This window comes from Pseudopodoces humilis, chromosome 2 (genome assembly GCF_049639895.1).
Source record: "Pseudopodoces humilis isolate 2021_Gansu_Grassland_sample_001 chromosome 2, ASM4963989v1, whole genome shotgun sequence".
Classification (NCBI taxonomy): domain Eukaryota; kingdom Metazoa; phylum Chordata; class Aves; order Passeriformes; family Paridae; genus Pseudopodoces; species Pseudopodoces humilis.
In genome coordinates, this window is record NC_142201.1 from 84,811,496 (window position 1) to 84,828,874 (window position 17,379).

Genomic DNA, 17,379 nt, shown 5'->3' on the forward strand with positions numbered 1-17,379 from the left:
TCTCCTGACCCTTGAACATGTTCTTGGCCAGCCCCTGTAGATGCTGTACCTAAAGTCTTGCTGTGAAATTCATTCTGAACACCTACCAAAATACATGCTCTTCCTAATTAATTCCATCTCTATGTTTTTTATTATTGCTTTTCCTTTATTGATAATAAGGATCCAACCTTTCTCCTTTTTCACTTGGTTCCTGCCTCCTGAATCCAAACACTGACCACATAGGAGGGTGAGGATGTTGTGTTGATTTGGGATTTGGGGTTTCTTATTCATTCAATATTTTGGGCCAAAACTGGGCTTTATCTCTTGTCTTCCTGACACTGAGCCCTGTGCCAGGTCAGCACTCTCTGATGGATATGATGTCCAAACAGATGTAAAAGAAGTGCTGCCACCCTGATTTGATTCAACCATCTGAAAGAAGAAGACCTTTCACCGTGGTGACCGGCGACAGTGTGGGTGCTCTGGGAGCCTGTCCAGGGCAGCAGAGAGCTAGCACCTCCTGCCACGCTGGAGACGCCTGATCTGTCCTGTCTGCCAACATCCCACTGGGACCAGTGCAGAAACCTCTTATCAGCGGTGGCCAGCAGCAGTGGGCAGCAGCAGGGCACCATCAGGGCTTGACACATCCCTGGGGCAGCGTGATGCAATGCCCTGCAATCAGAGCAGGCAGAATGTTCCTGTGACACACCGGGCTCGGAGCCAGCTGGAGGGACAGCGGCTCTCAGAGACAGACCCGCGGGTCCTGGGGGGGTGCAAGCGGCCCACAACATGTCAGCAAGCCCTTGCAGCTGTCCCAGGTCACTGGCCTTTGGGGACATCCTGCGTCTCCCATTGGTCACGTTCAACAGCCGTGCTCAGTGCGTCACCCCTGCTGTGTCCTGCTGTGACACTTCCCTGGGGCACCACGAGCCTCTCCAGCTGCTGAGCGCCGCCCCAGCCCAAAGCCACAGGTGGCTGCAGGTGTCCCTCGCTGTCACACCGGTGGGGTTTGACCCCCAGCCAGCCACCAAGGCCCACACAGCCACTCCCTCACTGCCCCACCAGCAGGATCAGAGAGAGAACCAAGGGCAAGAACTAGAAAACACGGGGGCTGAAATAAAACCAACTTCAGAGGGAAAGCAAAAGCCAGGCATGCAAACAGAGCAAAACAAGGAATTCATTGACCGCTTCCCATGGGCAGGTGGGTGTTCAGCAATCCCCAGGACTGCAGGGCTCCGTCTCGGTTAACGGTGGCCTGGGAAGTCAAAGGCCATCACTCTAAAAGTCTCCTACTTCTTCCTTCTTCCTCCCACTTTCTGTACTGAGCATGATGTAATATGGTCTGGAATACCGCTCAGGCCAGTTGGGATCAAGTATCCCACCAGCAACTCCTCCCAAGTTCCTAGGCACCCCAGTCCCCTCACCAGCCTGGCAGTTCAGAAAGCAGCAAGGGCCTTGGCTCTGTGCGAGCCCTGCTCAGCACCAGCAGAAACGTCTGTGCCTTATCAACATTAGGTTCAGCACAAATCCAACACACAGCCCCACACCAGCCACGGTGAAGAAAATCATCACAGCCTAAACCAGCACAGCCAGCCATGTTCTCCAGGGGACACAGATCCCACTCTTGAGCTACGGCCTGGTAAAGCACCAGAGGAACGTCAGCCCTTCCGTGGTCCTCTCCTCACCGGGATCCGGTCTCCATCCATTCCTCATGGTTCAACACCTGGCTCTGCAATCGGCATGGAGGGGGAAGAGCTCCAAAGGCAGAGTTCCATGATGCCGCAGCCAGAGGTGCCACTGCAATGGGCATGGCCCAGGTCTCTCCCAGTATGCCCCACACGCTCCATTTCCTCTGGATGAGACAAGGCTGCAACTTTGCCCAGGCTGAGGAGGGACACAGAGAGCAGGCCAGCTCTGAAATCCTCACTCTGGATAGAGGGAATTGAGTTTGAGGGACTTCAGATTGGCAGCTGCTTTCCCAGAGAAACAAAACTTCTGCCTGCTCGTGCAATGAGCTCCTTGGCTCTCTTTGGCCACAGGGATGGTGTTTGGGCAAGCCTGCCCCACAACTCACCATCCTCCCGGAGAACCCGTCCAAAGCCATGGCTCAGGAGGGGGGAAACGTCACCTCATGTATCTCCAAATGGCCCCATGTCATCCCCAGTACCTCCTGCCGAAACATCTCCCTTGACTCTGATTGCCCCAAACCCCTCAGAACTGTCCTTGGCCTCCCCTGAACCTGACTAGGACCTTTCAGATGTGGGGCACCCCTGGGTCTTGCTTCAGCTGCCCTCTCCAGAGCCCCCAGTCTCCTCAGCTGCTCACTCAACCACAGCTGGCTGGAAACCCTGTCCCTGCTGCCACACTCAGGCAGGACAAGCCAAAGCCAGAGTGGTCCCAGCAGCAGAGAGAAATGGCCGGATCAGGAGAGAGGAGATGGCAATCTCCAGTGCATCCCAAAGCTGGCGTGTCTGGACATGGGGATGGGTCTTGAGAAAGGGAGGCTACTCTCCAGAGGTGCTGAGACCTACAGCTCTGTTGCCCCTCACTCTTGCATGACTGGGCCAAATGTCGGGCACATTCACGCTTTTTTGTACACAGAAATCAGGCATCAGCTTTTGTGGCGTTGCTGTCAACATTAGCAAGAAACTTTCCAGCCTGAGGCTGGTGGCACAAAGGAACAGGTTGCCCAGTGAGTTTGCACTCAGTGGTTGGACACAGCTCTGAGCTACCTGGTCTAGTGCAAAGTGTCCCCACACACAGCCGGGCATTGCTCTGGATGGTCTCCGAAGATCCCTTCCAACCCATGCAATCTCGTGACTTTGAGATTCTTTGTCCTTTTCCCATTTCCCAGCATTGTCCCGCAAAGTTCCCACCCTCCTGAGGCAGTGTCCCCCCCACCCTCACTGGGGCACTCCATGGGTGAAAGCACGAGACTGACAATGGCTTGACAGGGATTCTTTTATTAGCAGAAACAGGGGAAAATGCCCTCGGAGTCCAGGTACCAGCTGGGAAAGGGCTTGGCAGTCTCAAGGGACTCTTGGAGGTCTGGGTCACCTTACAACACCCCCAGCTTTGTGCTCCTCTTTGAAAATAAAGAGGAGGGCACGAGCCTGCAGTTCTTCCAACGGACCTCCCGGCGCAGCCGGATGCTTCTTCCTATGAGGATAAGGCACCATCCGGTTCTCCAGTGGTCACAACCATCTCCGGTGTCAGTGCCAGTGCCGGGAGATCAGGTCAGCTGCCACGGAGTGGGGAACGCGAGCGAGACTGGGAAGAGCTTGCGATGGTCAGCGACGGGGATGTCTTGTGCTTCCTGACACCAGCACCTGTCCTGCAACAGCAGCATTCCTTAACTCCAAGAATCATCCCAGCGGGACGCATGGTCCATCGACCCTGAGTCCATAGACTCTGAACCCCTGCAGTGTCTGCACAGAGCAATGGGATGGGTTCCTTCCTCCAGCACGGAGAGGCATATCCACCCGCGTTGAGGGGGCAGCCCCCATTTCAAGGCCCTTCCCAGCAGGTCCCCAGCCCCGCACTGTTGGCACCTCTCCAGGGAGAACAACCCTTGTCCTGGACCCTGTACCCCCCCAGCTCTTACCTGGTGGCCAGGACAGGGTCACCAGCTGGGCTGGCCCTCGCTGAGGTTGATCTGCTCCAGGATCTGGCTGTACCTCCGGGTCAGGGCGTTGGTGTCCCTGGTGAGGTGGGTGAGGACCTGCTGGAGGCCAGTCAGGTGGTGGGACAGGCGCTCCTCGAGCTGGGCGTCCCCGGCCTCGTTGCTGTCCGAGGATGTGTCCATGTCGGTGTCGGCACCGCTCGGGCTCTGGTCACCGGCAGAGGCCAAGCCTTTCTCCACCATGGGCTTGATGGCCTTGAGGAGCTGGTAGCGCTCGTAGAGGTCCGTGCGGCTCTCCGCGGCCGGGGCTGCCCCCTCCTGCTGCGGGAAGACCCCTCGGAGCAGGCTGGGGAACATCACCTCCTGCTCCATCTTCTGGGTGGCTGAGAAGTACTGCTCCATGGCCCTTCTCCTACAGCTCTGGCAGTGCTGCTCTGGGCTCTTCTGAGAGTGTCTCCTGCTCCCTGTCCCTGCTGGGGCTTTTTATGCAGTGCCAGGGCACGTCCCTCCCCTGCTGTCCTCTGCTGTCCTCCGCTGCCAGCCCCGGTTGGGCTGGATGGCCTTGGGGTCGGGCTTGGCTCCAGCCCAGCTGGGGCTCAGCCATGCCGTGTCCCTGGCTCTGTGCAGCCTCCCCTGGCCCAGCCTCCCCCTGGCCTTCACCCGAGCTGGCCGGGGGTCCCACTGCCTTCCCCGTGCCAGGAACTACGGGGGGTAACACGGAGGAGAGCTGCCCTGGGGCTCTCCCATCCTGTCCTATATTATCTCAGTCCCTCAACATGTTCAGTTCTGGGGCCCTGTGGGGGTGGGTCCAGCTCCTGCCCCGCAGTTTGGGCAGGTTGCAGGGGACGGTTCTTACTGCCATGCGCTCGGGACGTGAACGCTCCAGGGACATTGAGCAAGCCCTCTTGCAGACGTATGCAAATCTCACTGGAAATACCCTGGAAGTCTGGGGAAAATTGAGCCGACTGGGGTCCCCAGAAATATCCCATTCCCCGAAACTCTCGTTGAGTTCAGCAGGGATGTGGACAGGGACAGGGACTTGACTCCATGATGTGTAACTCCTGTGGCAGCAGCACAGAGCTACTGCTGCCCCCAGGGGATTGTGGATATGGGTACCCTGCCCTTGTCCCAATTCTGGGAGGGCAAAAGCCACAGCCAGGGTGCCAGCTGGCAGTGCCTGTCCCCTCATGTCCCTGTGGCGTGTGCCAATCAGGGAAAATGGCTGTATTTGGGGAAAGGCTGTGGGGTACTCCATTCCTTTTGCGACCCTTGGTGCTGGCAGCTGTCCCTCTGTCCCCACGTGTCCCAGCCAGGTGCCCGCGCTGCCACGCACCCTTTCCCCACCAGACTTGTCCTCGCCACCCCTCCTGTCCCTGGCATCTCTTGGTGTCCTGCCATGGGGCCCGATGCTGCACCAAGGTGTGTGGGTGCTGCTGGCCCCGTGCAGGTGCCAGACAAAGGCTTGGCCACATCAGGGCACCTGGGCCACAGCAGAGCTTCCTGGAGGTGTAGGTGCATCACAGGGCTCTGGGGACTGAGGGACACAGGGCATGCTTTGCCCTCCTGCTCTCCCCACCGCTTGCCCAGCTGCTCATAGTGAGCATGGCAGCACGTCTGCGGGTGACAGTGGCTCAGCAGAATCCGGTTGCTCCCCGGATCCCCACCCTGGGGACATGAATACTTGCCAAATCCTCTCGGTGCCTCTGGGGACCCCATTAGCTAAAAATGGGCCACCACATCCCCCAGAGCCTGCTGGGAGAGGCTGGGGAGAGCTGGGGAGCTGCCACTGCCAGCAGGGATGGCAGGAGCAGGAGGACAAGGCCTGCTGCTGGAGAACAGCACAGCCACCACGGGGGTGCAGCATGGCTGGGTTTGGGCTGAGCTGAACTGGGATGCCAGCCCTGGTTTGGGGCCCCAGGGTGGCTGCTCAGGGCCACCAGGGCCCCCAGGAGCTGCACTGAGACCCCCTGAGTCTCTGCTGACTCAGACCCCCAGGTTTGGGCAAACTTACCCCTGACCTGTTACCCTCCCGGGGAGCCCAGCCCCAGCCCCAGCCCCAGTCCCAGCCCCAGCTTCTGCTCAGAGTGCAGATCATGCCACCACATGTGTCCCCAAGTGTCCCTGTATCATCCCTGGCACAGCCTCCTGTCTTATCCCTCTGTGGCACCATGGGAAAGAAAGGTGGCACCATGCTCAGCAGATGGAGCTGGGAAAAGAAGGAAGAGGGGCACAGTCAGAGTGACAGCAGTCCTCCTGCCAGGTCACCGTGATGTGCAATGGAGCCCTGCTCTCCTGCAGGTGGCTGGACACCTGAGTGCCTATGGGAATGGTGAAAGAGCTCCTTCTTTTCCTTTGCTTTCTTGTGCAGCTTTTGTTTTTCCTGTGAAGCTGTCTTCATCTCTACACATGAGTTTTCTCACTTTTACCCTCCCGATTCTCTCCCCCATCTCACTGGGGGGAGAGTGACAGAGCAGCTCAGTGGGGATGAGTTGCCAGCGGGGGCCAAACCTTGACACCCACAGTGAAGCTCCAGCCTCGGAGTAGATTTGTCCCGACCTCAGGTCACCCTAGCAGGGGACACTATGATGTCTCTGAACCTCCACAAAGCTCCATGGTGGCCCAGAAGTCCCAACAGCATGGGGATGGCAGAGTGTGCACACCTCAGTACAGCACTGGGCCCCACTGCAGGACACCCAGGGATGCCTGGAGCAAAGGAGATGTGCCTGGAGAAAGGGACAAGAGGAGCACCCAGGAAGGGACAAGTGGAGCGGTGGGTTCAGGTCTGAGGGGGTGAGGGCAGGGGGCAGAATGGACACCTGGCTGGGCTATGAGGGGACAGCGGGAGAGCTGCCAACACTGAGGGTTGCAAAAGGGATGAAGGACCCCGCGGCCTTTCCCAAAATAGAACCATTTCCTCCAATTGCCACATACTGCAAGATAAGAAGGGACGGGAGTTCTGGAAAATTACCAGCCATGGCCTCTGCTCCAGGATGGGGGTGATGAGGCTGATGCATTGGGATACCCAAACCCAGTCAGATAAGGCCACAGAGAGGCTGGGCCAGGAGCCAGGGGTGGCAGTGAGGAGAGGTGCCTGGATTCTCTCCTATCCTTTCCCATACTATCTCAACCTCCAAACACATTCAGTTTTGTGTCCTGTGGGAGTGGGTCCAACTTCTGCTCTCTGGTGTGGCTAGGCTGCAGGCAGTAGTGCTGCTGGGGATTGTCACCTCCCTCACTCCTTGCTTCCAGGTACTCAAAATGTGATCACTCCAGGGATATTGATCAGCCTCTGCCCATGACTGACAGCCTGTACATGGCAGCAGACACCGGTGCAGAGCTGCTCACTGGGAGTGCTCTGCTCCATGGAGTCCCACAAGGGTCATGAGGACATACGATGGGGACAGAGATGGGAGCAGGTGCCACAAGGAGAGCTGCATTCATGGGGTGGAGCTATCATTGCCCACAGTGGAGCAGAGATGGTGCCACCTTCACCCCCATCACTCCCATCCTGGAGCAGAGGCCATGGCTGGTAATTTTCCAGAACTCCCGTCCCTTCTTATCTTGCAGTATGTGGCAATTGGAGGAAATGGTTCTATTTTGGGAAAGGCCGCGGGGTCCTTCATCCCTTTTGCAACCCTCAGTGTTGGCAGCTCTCCCGCTGTCCCCTCATAGCCCAGCCAGGTGTCCATTCTGCCCCCTGCCCTCACCCCCTCAGACCTGAACCCACCGCTCCACTTGTCCCTTCCTGGGTGCTCCTCTTGTCCCTTTCTCCAGGCACATCTCCTTTGCTCCAGGCATCCCTGGGTGTCCTGCAGTGGGGCCCAGTGCTGTACTGAGGTGTGCACACTCTGCCATCCCCCACGCTGTTGGGACTTCTGGGCCACCATGGAGCTTTGTGGAGGTTCAGAGACATCATAGTGTCCCCTGCTAGGGTGACCTGAGGTCGGGACAAATCTACTCCGAGGCTGGAGCTTCACTGTGGGTGTCAAGGTTTGGCCCCCGCTGGCAACTCATCCCCACTGAGCTGCTCTGTCACTCTCCCCCCAGTGAGATGGGGGAGAGAATCGGGAGGGTAAAAGTGAGAAAACTCATGTGTAGAGATGAAGACAGCTTCACAGGAAAAACAAAAGCTGCACAAGAAAGCAAAGGAAAAGAAGGAGCTCTTTCACCATTCCCATAGGCACTCAGGTGTCCAGCCACCTGCAGGAGAGCAGGGCTCCATTGCACATCACGGTGACCTGGCAGGAGGACTGCTGTCACTCTGACTGTGCCCCTCTTCCTTCTTTTCCCAGCTCCATCTGCTGAGCATGGTGCCACCTTTCTTTCCCATGGTGCCACAGAGGGATAAGACAGGAGGCTGTGCCAGGGATGATACAGGGACACTTGGGGACACATGTGGTGGCATGATCTGCACTCTGAGCAGAAGCTGGGGCTGGGACTGGGGCTGGGGCTGGGGCTGGGCTCCCCGGGAGGGTAACAGGTCAGGGGTAAGTTTGCCCAAACCTGGGGGTCTGAGTCAGCAGAGACTCAGGGGGTCTCAGTGCAGCTCCTGGGGGCCCTGGTGGCCCTGAGCAGCCACCCTGGGGCCCCAAACCAGGGCTGGCATCCCAGTTCAGCTCAGCCCAAACCCAGCCATGCTGCACCCCCGTGGTGGCTGTGCTGTTCTCCAGCAGCAGGCCTTGTCCTCCTGCTCCTGCCATCCCTGCTGGCAGTGGCAGCTCCCCAGCTCTCCCCAGCCTCTCCCAGCAGGCTCTGGGGGATGTGGTGGCCCATTTTTAGCTAATGGGGTCCCCAGAGGCACCGAGAGGATTTGGCAAGTATTCATGTCCCCAGGGTGGGGATCCGGGGAGCAACCGGATTCTGCTGAGCCACTGTCACCCGCAGACGTGCTGCCATGCTCACTATGAGCAGCTGGGCAAGCGGTGGGGAGAGCAGGAGGGCAAAGCATGCCCTGTGTCCCTCAGTCCCCAGAGCCCTGTGATGCACCTACACCTCCAGGAAGCTCTGCTGTGGCCCAGGTGCCCTGATGTGGCCAAGCCTTTGTCTGGCACCTGCACGGGGCCAGCAGCACCCACACACCTTGGTGCAGCATCGGGCCCCATGGCAGGACACCAAGAGATGCCAGGGACAGGAGGGGTGGCGAGGACAAGTCTGGTGGGGAAAGGGTGCGTGGCAGCGCGGGCACCTGGCTGGGACACGTGGGGACAGAGGGACAGCTGCCAGCACCAAGGGTCGCAAAAGGAATGGAGTACCCCACAGCCTTTCCCCAAATACAGCCATTTTCCCTGATTGGCACACGCCACAGGGACATGAGGGGACAGGCACTGCCAGCTGGCACCCTGGCTGTGGCTTTTGCCCTCCCAGAATTGGGACAAGGGCAGGGTACCCATATCCACAATCCCCTGGGGGCAGCAGTAGCTCTGTGCTGCTGCCACAGGAGTTACACATCATGGAGTCAAGTCCCTGTCCCTGTCCACATCCCTGCTGAACTCAACGAGAGTTTCGGGGAATGGGATATTTCTGGGGACCCCAGTCGGCTCAATTTTCCCCAGACTTCCAGGGTATTTCCAGTGAGATTTGCATACGTCTGCAAGAGGGCTTGCTCAATGTCCCTGGAGCGTTCACGTCCCGAGCGCATGGCAGTAAGAACCGTCCCCTGCAACCTGCCCAAACTGCGGGGCAGGAGCTGGACCCACCCCCACAGGGCCCCAGAACTGAACATGTTGAGGGACTGAGATAATATAGGACAGGATGGGAGAGCCCCAGGGCAGCTCTCCTCCGTGTTACCCCCCGTAGTTCCTGGCACGGGGAAGGCAGTGGGACCCCCGGCCAGCTCGGGTGAAGGCCACGGGGAGGCTGGGCCAGGGGAGGCTGCACAGAGCCAGGGACACGGCATGGCTGAGCCCCAGCTGGGCTGGAGCCAAGCCCGACCCCAAGGCCATCCAGCCCAACCGGGGCTGGCAGCGGAGGACAGCAGAGGACAGCAGGGGAGGGACGTGCCCTGGCACTGCATAAAAAGCCCCAGCAGGGACAGGGAGCAGGAGACACTCTCAGAAGAGCCCAGAGCAGCACTGCCAGAGCTGTAGGAGAAGGGCCATGGAGCAGTACTTCTCAGCCACCCAGAAGATGGAGCAGGAGGTGATGTTCCCCAGCCTGCTCCGAGGGGTCTTCCCGCAGCAGGAGGGGGCAGCCCCGGCCGCGGAGAGCCGCACGGACCTCTACGAGCGCTACCAGCTCCTCAAGGCCATCAAGCCCATGGTGGAGAAAGGCTTGGCCTCTGCCGGTGACCAGAGCCCGAGCGGTGCCGACACCGACATGGACACATCCTCGGACAGCAACGAGGCCGGGGACGCCCAGCTCGAGGAGCGCCTGTCCCACCACCTGACTGGCCTCCAGCAGGTCCTCACCCACCTCACCAGGGACACCAACGCCCTGACCCGGAGGTACAGCCAGATCCTGGAGCAGATCAACCTCAGCGAGGGCCAGCCCAGCTGGTGACCCTGTCCTGGCCACCAGGTAAGAGCTGGGGGGGTACAGGGTCCAGGACAAGGGTTGTTCTCCCTGGAGAGGTGCCAACAGTGCGGGGCTGGGGACCTGCTGGGAAGGGCCTTGAAATGGGGGCTGCCCCCTCAACGCGGGTGGATATGCCTCTCCGTGCTGGAGGAAGGAACCCATCCCATTGCTCTGTGCAGACACTGCAGGGGTTCAGAGTCTATGGACTCAGGGTCGATGGACCATGCGTCCCGCTGGGATGATTCTTGGAGTTAAGGAATGCTGCTGTTGCAGGACAGGTGCTGGTGTCAGGAAGCACAAGACATCCCCGTCGCTGACCATCGCAAGCTCTTCCCAGTCTCGCTCGCGTTCCCCACTCCGTGGCAGCTGACCTGATCTCCCGGCACTGGCACTGACACCGGAGATGGTTGTGACCACTGGAGAACCGGATGGTGCCTTATCCTCATAGGAAGAAGCATCCGGCTGCGCCGGGAGGTCCGTTGGAAGAACTGCAGGCTCGTGCCCTCCTCTTTATTTTCAAAGAGGAGCACAAAGCTGGGGGTGTTGTAAGGTGACCCAGACCTCCAAGAGTCCCTTGAGACTGCCAAGCCCTTTCCCAGCTGGTACCTGGACTCCGAGGGCATTTTCCCCTGTTTCTGCTAATAAAAGAATCCCTGTCAAGCCATTGTCAGTCTCGTGCTTTCACCCATGGAGTGCCCCAGTGAGGGTGGGGGGGACACTGCCTCAGGAGGGTGGGAACTTTGCGGGACAATGCTGGGAAATGGGAAAAGGACAAAGAATCTCAAAGTCACGAGATTGCATGGGTTGGAAGGGATCTTCGGAGACCATCCAGAGCAATGCCCGGCTGTGTGTGTGGGGACACTTTGCACTAGACCAGGTAGCTCAGAGCTGTGTCCAACCACTGAGTGCAAACTCACTGGGCAACCTGTTCCTTTGTGCCACCAGCCTCAGGCTGGAAAGTTTCTTGCTAATGTTGACAGCAACGCCACAAAAGCTGATGCCTGATTTCTGTGTACAAAAAAGCGTGAATGTGCCCGACATTTGGCCCAGTCATGCAAGAGTGAGGGGCAACAGAGCTGTAGGTCTCAGCACCTCTGGAGAGTAGCCTCCCTTTCTCAAGACCCATCCCCATGTCCAGACACGCCAGCTTTGGGATGCACTGGAGATTGCCATCTCCTCTCTCCTGATCCGGCCATTTCTCTCTGCTGCTGGGACCACTCTGGCTTTGGCTTGTCCTGCCTGAGTGTGGCAGCAGGGACAGGGTTTCCAGCCAGCTGTGGTTGAGTGAGCAGCTGAGGAGACTGGGGGCTCTGGAGGGGGCAGCTGAAGCAAGACCCAGGGGTGCCCCACATCTGAAAGGTCCTAGTCAGGTTCAGGGGAGGCCAAGGACAGTTCTGAGGGGTTTGGGGCAATCAGAGTCAAGGGAGATGTTTCGGCAGGAGGTACTGGGGATGACATGGGGCCATTTGGAGATACATGAGGTGACGTTTCCCCCCTCCTGAGCCATGGCTTTGGACGGGTTCTCCGGGAGGATGGTGAGTTGTGGGGCAGGCTTGCCCAAACACCATCCCTGTGGCCAAAGAGAGCCAAGGAGCTCATTGCACGAGCAGGCAGAAGTTTTGTTTCTCTGGGAAAGCAGCTGCCAATCTGAAGTCCCTCAAACTCAATTCCCTCTATCCAGAGTGAGGATTTCAGAGCTGGCCTGCTCTCTGTGTCCCTCCTCAGCCTGGGCAAAGTTGCAGCCTTGTCTCATCCAGAGGAAATGGAGCGTGTGGGGCATACTGGGAGAGACCTGGGCCATGCCCATTGCAGTGGCACCTCTGGCTGCGGCATCATGGAACTCTGCCTTTGGAGCTCTTCCCCCTCCATGCCGATTGCAGAGCCAGGTGTTGAACCATGAGGAATGGATGGAGACCGGATCCCGGCGAGGAGAGGACCACGGAAGGGCTGACGTTCCTCTGGTGCTTTACCAGGCCGTAGCTCAAGAGTGGGATCTGTGTCCCCTGGAGAACATGGCTGGCTGTGCTGGTTTAGGCTGTGATGATTTTCTTCACCGTGGCTGGTGTGGGGCTGTGTGTTGGATTTGTGCTGAACCTAATGTTGATAAGGCACAGACGTTTCTGCTGGTGCTGAGCAGGGCTCGCACAGAGCCAAGGCCCTTGCTGCTTTCTGAACTGCCAGGCTGGTGAGGGGACTGGGGTGCCTGGGAACTTGGGAGGAGTTGCTGGTGGGATACTTGATCCCAACTGGCCTGAGCGGTATTCCAGACCATATTACATCATGCTCAGTACAGAAAGTGGGAGGAAGAAGGAAGAAGTAGGAGACTTTTAGAGTGATGGCCTTTGACTTCCCAGGCCACCGTTAACCGAGACGGAGCCCTGCAGTCCTGGGGATTGCTGAACACCCACCTGCCCATGGGAAGCGGTCAATGAATTCCTTGTTTTGCTCTGTTTGCATGCCTGGCTTTTGCTTTCCCTCTGAAGTTGGTTTTATTTCAGCCCCCGTGTTTTCTAGTTCTTGCCCTTGGTTCTCTCTCTGATCCTGCTGGTGGGGCAGTGAGGGAGTGGCTGTGTGGGCCTTGGTGGCTGGCTGGGGGTCAAACCCCACCGGTGTGACAGCGAGGGACACCTGCAGCCACCTGTGGCTTTGGGCTGGGGCGGCGCTCAGCAGCTGGAGAGGCTCGTGGTGCCCCAGGGAAGTGTCACAGCAGGACACAGCAGGGGTGACGCACTGAGCACGGCTGTTGAACGTGACCAATGGGAGACGCAGGATGTCCCCAAAGGCCAGTGACCTGGGACAGCTGCAAGGGCTTGCTGACATGTTGTGGGCCGCTTGCACCCCCCCAGGACCCGCGGGTCTGTCTCTGAGAGCCGCTGTCCCTCCAGCTGGCTCCGAGCCCGGTGTGTCACAGGAACATTCTGCCTGCTCTGATTGCAGGGCATTGCATCACGCTGCCCCAGGGATGTGTCAAGCCCTGATGGTGCCCTGCTGCTGCCCACTGCTGCTGGCCACCGCTGATAAGAGGTTTCTGCACTGGTCCCAGTGGGATGTTGGCAGACAGGACAGATCAGGCGTCTCCAGCGTGGCAGGAGGTGCTAGCTCTCTGCTGCCCTGGACAGGCTCCCAGAGCACCCACACTGTCGCCGGTCACCACGGTGAAAGGTCTTCTTCTTTCAGATGGTTGAATCAAATCAGGGTGGCAGCACTTCTTTTACATCTGTTTGGACATCATATCCATCAGAGAGTGCTGACCTGGCACAGGGCTCAGTGTCAGGAAGACAAGAGATAAAGCCCAGTTTTGGCCCAAAATATTGAATGTATAAGAAACCCCAAATTCCCTTCTCTAACCAGTCTCAGACCCCCTAATCATACCACCTCCCCACCCCCAGCCATGGGGGGGGCTTCTAGTGCGCCTCCCTTCTCACAGGGCAGGTTCCCTGCCTATACACCCCTGCATTTCAGTTTTTGGGGTGCTTTGGCCTTATCTGTACCCCTGCTTCTGTCTACCACCTCCCTGGGCAGTTGCTGGGGGAAGGCACCCCACAAATTCACACCCACCCACTCCTGGTCTGGCTCTGTGGTCAGGCAATTTGGCTGTGAGCCAGTGAGGTGTACTCAGGGCAAAGACAGTGGAGGGAGGAAATCCTTCCCCTCTGCTCAGCCCTGATGAGGCCTCACCTGGAGTGCTGTGTCCACTTCTGGTTTTTCTGGTACAAGAGAGACATGGACATACTGGAGAGGGTCCAGTAAATGTGCCATAAATATACAGAAGGGCAGGCATATCTTCCATATGAGGAAAGGCTAAGAGAGTTGATGGTGTCCAGACTTGGAAAGAGAAGGCTGAGAACAATCTGGTCAGTGTTTTTAAAGACATGATGGAGGTCAAGAGGTGATCCAGAATTTTCCCACTGGTGTTCAGTGACAAGACAGGAAAGAAATGACCGGCACAAAATGAAACACAAAACAAATCCCAACAAACAAAACAAAGAAACAAAAAAAAAACTCCATGATGATGGGATGAGAGAAAAACTTTATTTTTTTCCTAAAACTGAAGGTGCTTGAACACTGTCACAGACTACCCAGAAAAGGGGTGCAATCTCCATTCTCAGAGATATCCAGTACCCATTGTCCCATTGTTGACCTTGCTTGAGCAGTTGTTGAAACAGATTGTCTCCAGAGGGGCCTTCCAGCCTCTCCAGCACTGACTCTGTCTCTGTCCCTGCCTCCTGCCCCCTGTGCTGTCAGCCCAGGAGCTGGCAGCAGGCTGCTCACAGCACCTGACCAGGAGGATGCTCTGCCAGGTCGTGGTGGAGATTGGAATTCTGGCAGTTGGAAAACTGCTTTGAGCTGGGTCCCACAATCTCTGACTCTGTCATTGCCCCTCCAAGGACCCTCCTTCAGACTTGGAACTTTCATGTTTCTCCTCAGGCTGACAACTTCTGACAACTAGTCACTGTTAAATCCTGCTGCTGGTCATATTACTCCTTTAATAAGAAGTTTGGGGCAAGCACCCTTCAGACAAGTATCACCTGTTCACTATCACCTCCTTTTAGCAGGGCTTGCTCTCTAGACCAGCTGCCCATAGTTGGACTGGATGAAATCCCCACACCAGCACAGAAGAAGGTGAGTTTTCAGGCAGAGCACATGGGAAATTCACCCTCTCTGAATAAACCCATCACTTGTTCTCTTTCTCCACTCCTCAAAACTGTCTAGATCAAGGCAGCTTTCCCATAGTGTTCTCTGCAACCTGTCTGCCCTGGAGGAAGGCACTGGACTCACCATCCTGGGTCTCTAGAAGTGGTAAGGATGGTGGTGACAGGGCAGGATGGGAAAGTACCTGACAGACCCCAGGCACCTCCTCACCACCACACTCAGAACACGGGGATGCAGCAAGATCCCCAGCCAGCTTGGGCCAAGGCCACAGAGAGGCTCAGAAGAGATTGTACAGAGCCAGGGACACGGCATGGCTGAGCCCCAGCTGGGCTGGAGCCAAGCCTGACCCCAAGGCCATCCAGCCCAACCGGGGCTGGCAGGGGAGGACAGCAGAGGACAGCAGGGGAGGGACGTGCCCCGGCACTGCATAAAAAGCCCCAGCAGGGACAGGGAGCAGGAGACACTCTCAGAAGAGCCCAGAGCAGCACTGTCAGAGCTGTAGGAGAAGGGCCATGGAGCAGTACTTCTCAGCCACCCAGAAGATGGAGCAGGAGGTGATGTTCCCCAGCCTGCTCCGAGGGGTCTTCCCGCAGCAGGAGGGGGCAGCCCCAGATGCTGAGAGCCACACGGACCTCTACGAGCGCTACCAGCTCCTCAAGGCTATGAAGTCCATGGTGGAGAAAGGCTTGGCCTCTGCCGGTGACCAGAGCCCAACCAGTACCGACACAGACACAGCCTTAGATGAGGGTGAAGACAGCAATCTGGAAGAGCGCGTGTCCCATCATGTCAATGGATTGCAGCAAGTTCTGACAGACCTCACCAAAAACACCAAAGCCCTGACCCGGAGGTACAGCCAGATCCTGGAGCAGATCAACCTTAGTGAAGATCAGTCCAGCTCTTGAGCCTGCACTTCCCATCTCTGAGGTAAGAGCTTGGGGACACAATGCCAAGGAAGAGCTGGCTGAGGGGTAACATAATTTGTCCTCATGCCCCATCAGCTGATGTGTTATGTAACATGTGGTGTTATACTGTTTGCATCACACCCCCAAATCCCAGGAGTTCTGAGTCTGCACTCCATTGCTCAACAGAAACCTCCTCCTGGATTTGTCTTTCTCAATTGCCACTGGTGCAAGCTGTGTCAGTGAGCAAAGGCAACTCCGTGAGATCCATGCTGTCCCCAAGACTCCCCAGTCTGCAGCATAGGCAATGTCTTTCTGCTGTTGGCCAGACACAAAAGATACCAGGGACAAGGGGGATGGGTGGTTGAAATACCATGACTGGACTCCAGGAGCTGCCAGACACTGGTGCTCCAGTTATTTCTCTTTTTTTTTCTCTGATGGAAAATGCAACAGTCATTTCTAGGGAGTAGTTTGGCACTTTCAGGTTTCCAAATATCTAACTTTGGCACACCACCTGCAAACAGCTCAGACACATCAATCTTCCCCTAGACTGAAAAGCAAGCCCATTCTCCATCCTGGTGGGACTTTGATCCCTGAGGCCCCTTGAGGAGACTTCCCCATGAACCATCAGAGATGGGGTTCACAGTCAACGTCCTTGTAGTGAAATGTCGGGGATAAAAAATGATAGCAGCAACAGAGGGCATTAACAGGACTTTACCCTTATTTAGGAAGATGCTCAGACAGAAGTGAGGACATCCTGACCATGTATGTCATCCCCACAGCATCTGTTGTCCAAGTCCAGTGGCACTTCTCCTGCACCAAGTTCCACTGAGGAGTGTCCTTCTTGAGCAGCGCAGAGCTTGACTGTCTGCCTGCTGGGTGCTGCCTGTACCATCTGACTCGTCCTGTGGCTGATGCTGCCGGCAAGCTTCCTGCTTCGTTTCACTCCTGTCCTAGGGGGATTTCTGCGGGGCAGAGACGAGTGGTTTGTGTAGTTGCTTTGTAGAAGGTGTCTGTAACTTTGAAGCGATGCTTTTTTCTGTGTGTGCCTAAACACCTCCAAACCGTTCTCTTTGGTAATGTAAATGAAATGCAAAGCCTTGTGCAGGTGTGTCCTGTGTTTCCTACCAGCTGTCACTTCTGCAGTACTACTGTCCCCTAGCACATGAGGGTGAAGGACCTTGGCCACCAAGGCCAGGCTTCAGTGCAAGGAGATGAGCTGGGTTTCTTTGCCAGGGCTTTGAGATTAATGTTCCCCCAGCTCTCTGTCTCTCCCACCTTGCAAAACCCCAGTGTAATCCTTCCACCATTCTGTGCTTGGTGCTGGATCCCAGCCTGCTCCTCAGCATCCTTCCTTCCCTCCCGCAACATCTCCTTCTATTCTGGATTCCCAGCTTTTCAGCACTCAACATCAGTACTTTCACATCCATCCCTTGTTCTACACTCATCCAGCCCTCCATACCCAGCACCGCGTCCTCTCCTGTGAACAACCTGTTGGAATCCTCACAAGCCCCAGCAAAACAGGGGGGTGGTTCTGCTACTCCCTGCTTGGCCATGACACACTCCAGAGCTGGGAACAGAGGAGGAGGTGGGGAAGCTCAGCTGGGGTAGGAAGATAGGACCTTGCTCACCTCTGCAAGCTGTGGGGAGACCAGAGGCAAAGCCCTCACTGGGTGGGTGGGCAGGAGCTGTAAGCTCTTGACAGGCAGGTTGGAG

The 17,379-nt window shown here is 57.2% G+C and overlaps 3 protein-coding genes across 6 annotated transcripts; 2 read left to right on the forward strand and 1 right to left on the reverse strand.

The window, feature by feature from the left end:
- Nucleotides 1–2,923: 2,923 nt before the first annotated feature.
- Nucleotides 2,924–4,068, reverse strand: LOC106629108 (mid1-interacting protein 1A-like). Of its 2 annotated transcripts, none has more exons than XM_088051568.1 (2): nt 3,581–4,068; nt 2,924–3,305 (listed from the first exon to the last, which is right to left on the reverse strand). In XM_088051568.1, exon 1 carries the CDS (start codon nt 3,998–4,000, stop codon nt 3,599–3,601), a length of 402 nt encoding a protein of 133 aa, XP_087907694.1. In that variant the 5' UTR covers nt 4,001–4,068; the 3' UTR covers nt 2,924–3,305; nt 3,581–3,598. The 2 variants fall into 2 exon arrangements, with proteins under 2 accessions (XP_087907694.1, XP_087907693.1); XM_088051567.1 differs by having other exon boundaries at nt 2,924–3,310; nt 3,581–4,066.
- Nucleotides 4,069–9,622: 5,554 nt separating this feature from the next.
- LOC148184900 (mid1-interacting protein 1A-like) lies at nt 9,623–10,771 on the forward strand. Of its 2 annotated transcripts, none has more exons than XM_088051564.1 (2): nt 9,623–10,114; nt 10,390–10,771. In XM_088051564.1, the coding sequence occupies exon 1, from the start codon at nt 9,695–9,697 to the stop codon at nt 10,094–10,096; it is 402 nt and encodes a 133-aa protein (XP_087907690.1). In that variant the 5' UTR covers nt 9,623–9,694; the 3' UTR covers nt 10,097–10,114; nt 10,390–10,771. The 2 variants fall into 2 exon arrangements, with proteins under 2 accessions (XP_087907690.1, XP_087907689.1); XM_088051563.1 differs by having other exon boundaries at nt 9,624–10,114; nt 10,385–10,771.
- A 4,322-nt stretch (nt 10,772–15,093) lies between these two features.
- Nucleotides 15,094–16,770, forward strand: LOC148184901 (mid1-interacting protein 1-B-like). 2 transcript variants are annotated; one of them, XM_088052226.1, is made up of 2 exons: nt 15,094–15,688; nt 16,446–16,770. In XM_088052226.1, exon 1 carries the CDS (start codon nt 15,277–15,279, stop codon nt 15,664–15,666), a length of 390 nt encoding a protein of 129 aa, XP_087908352.1. In that variant the 5' UTR covers nt 15,094–15,276; the 3' UTR covers nt 15,667–15,688; nt 16,446–16,770. The 2 variants fall into 2 exon arrangements, with proteins under 2 accessions (XP_087908352.1, XP_087908351.1); XM_088052225.1 differs by having other exon boundaries at nt 15,101–15,688; nt 16,392–16,770.
- The last annotated feature ends 609 nt before the right edge of the window (nt 16,771–17,379 follow it).

Bases quoted from the DNA above. Each gene is read 5' to 3' on its own strand.
- LOC148184900 (XM_088051564.1), top strand. From the start codon at position 9,695: ATGGAGCAGTACTTCTCAGCCACCCAGAAGATGGAGCAGGAGGTGATG.
- LOC106629108 (XM_088051568.1), bottom strand. From the start codon at position 4,000: ATGGAGCAGTACTTCTCAGCCACCCAGAAGATGGAGCAGGAGGTGATG.
- LOC148184901 (XM_088052226.1), top strand. From the start codon at position 15,277: ATGGAGCAGTACTTCTCAGCCACCCAGAAGATGGAGCAGGAGGTGATG.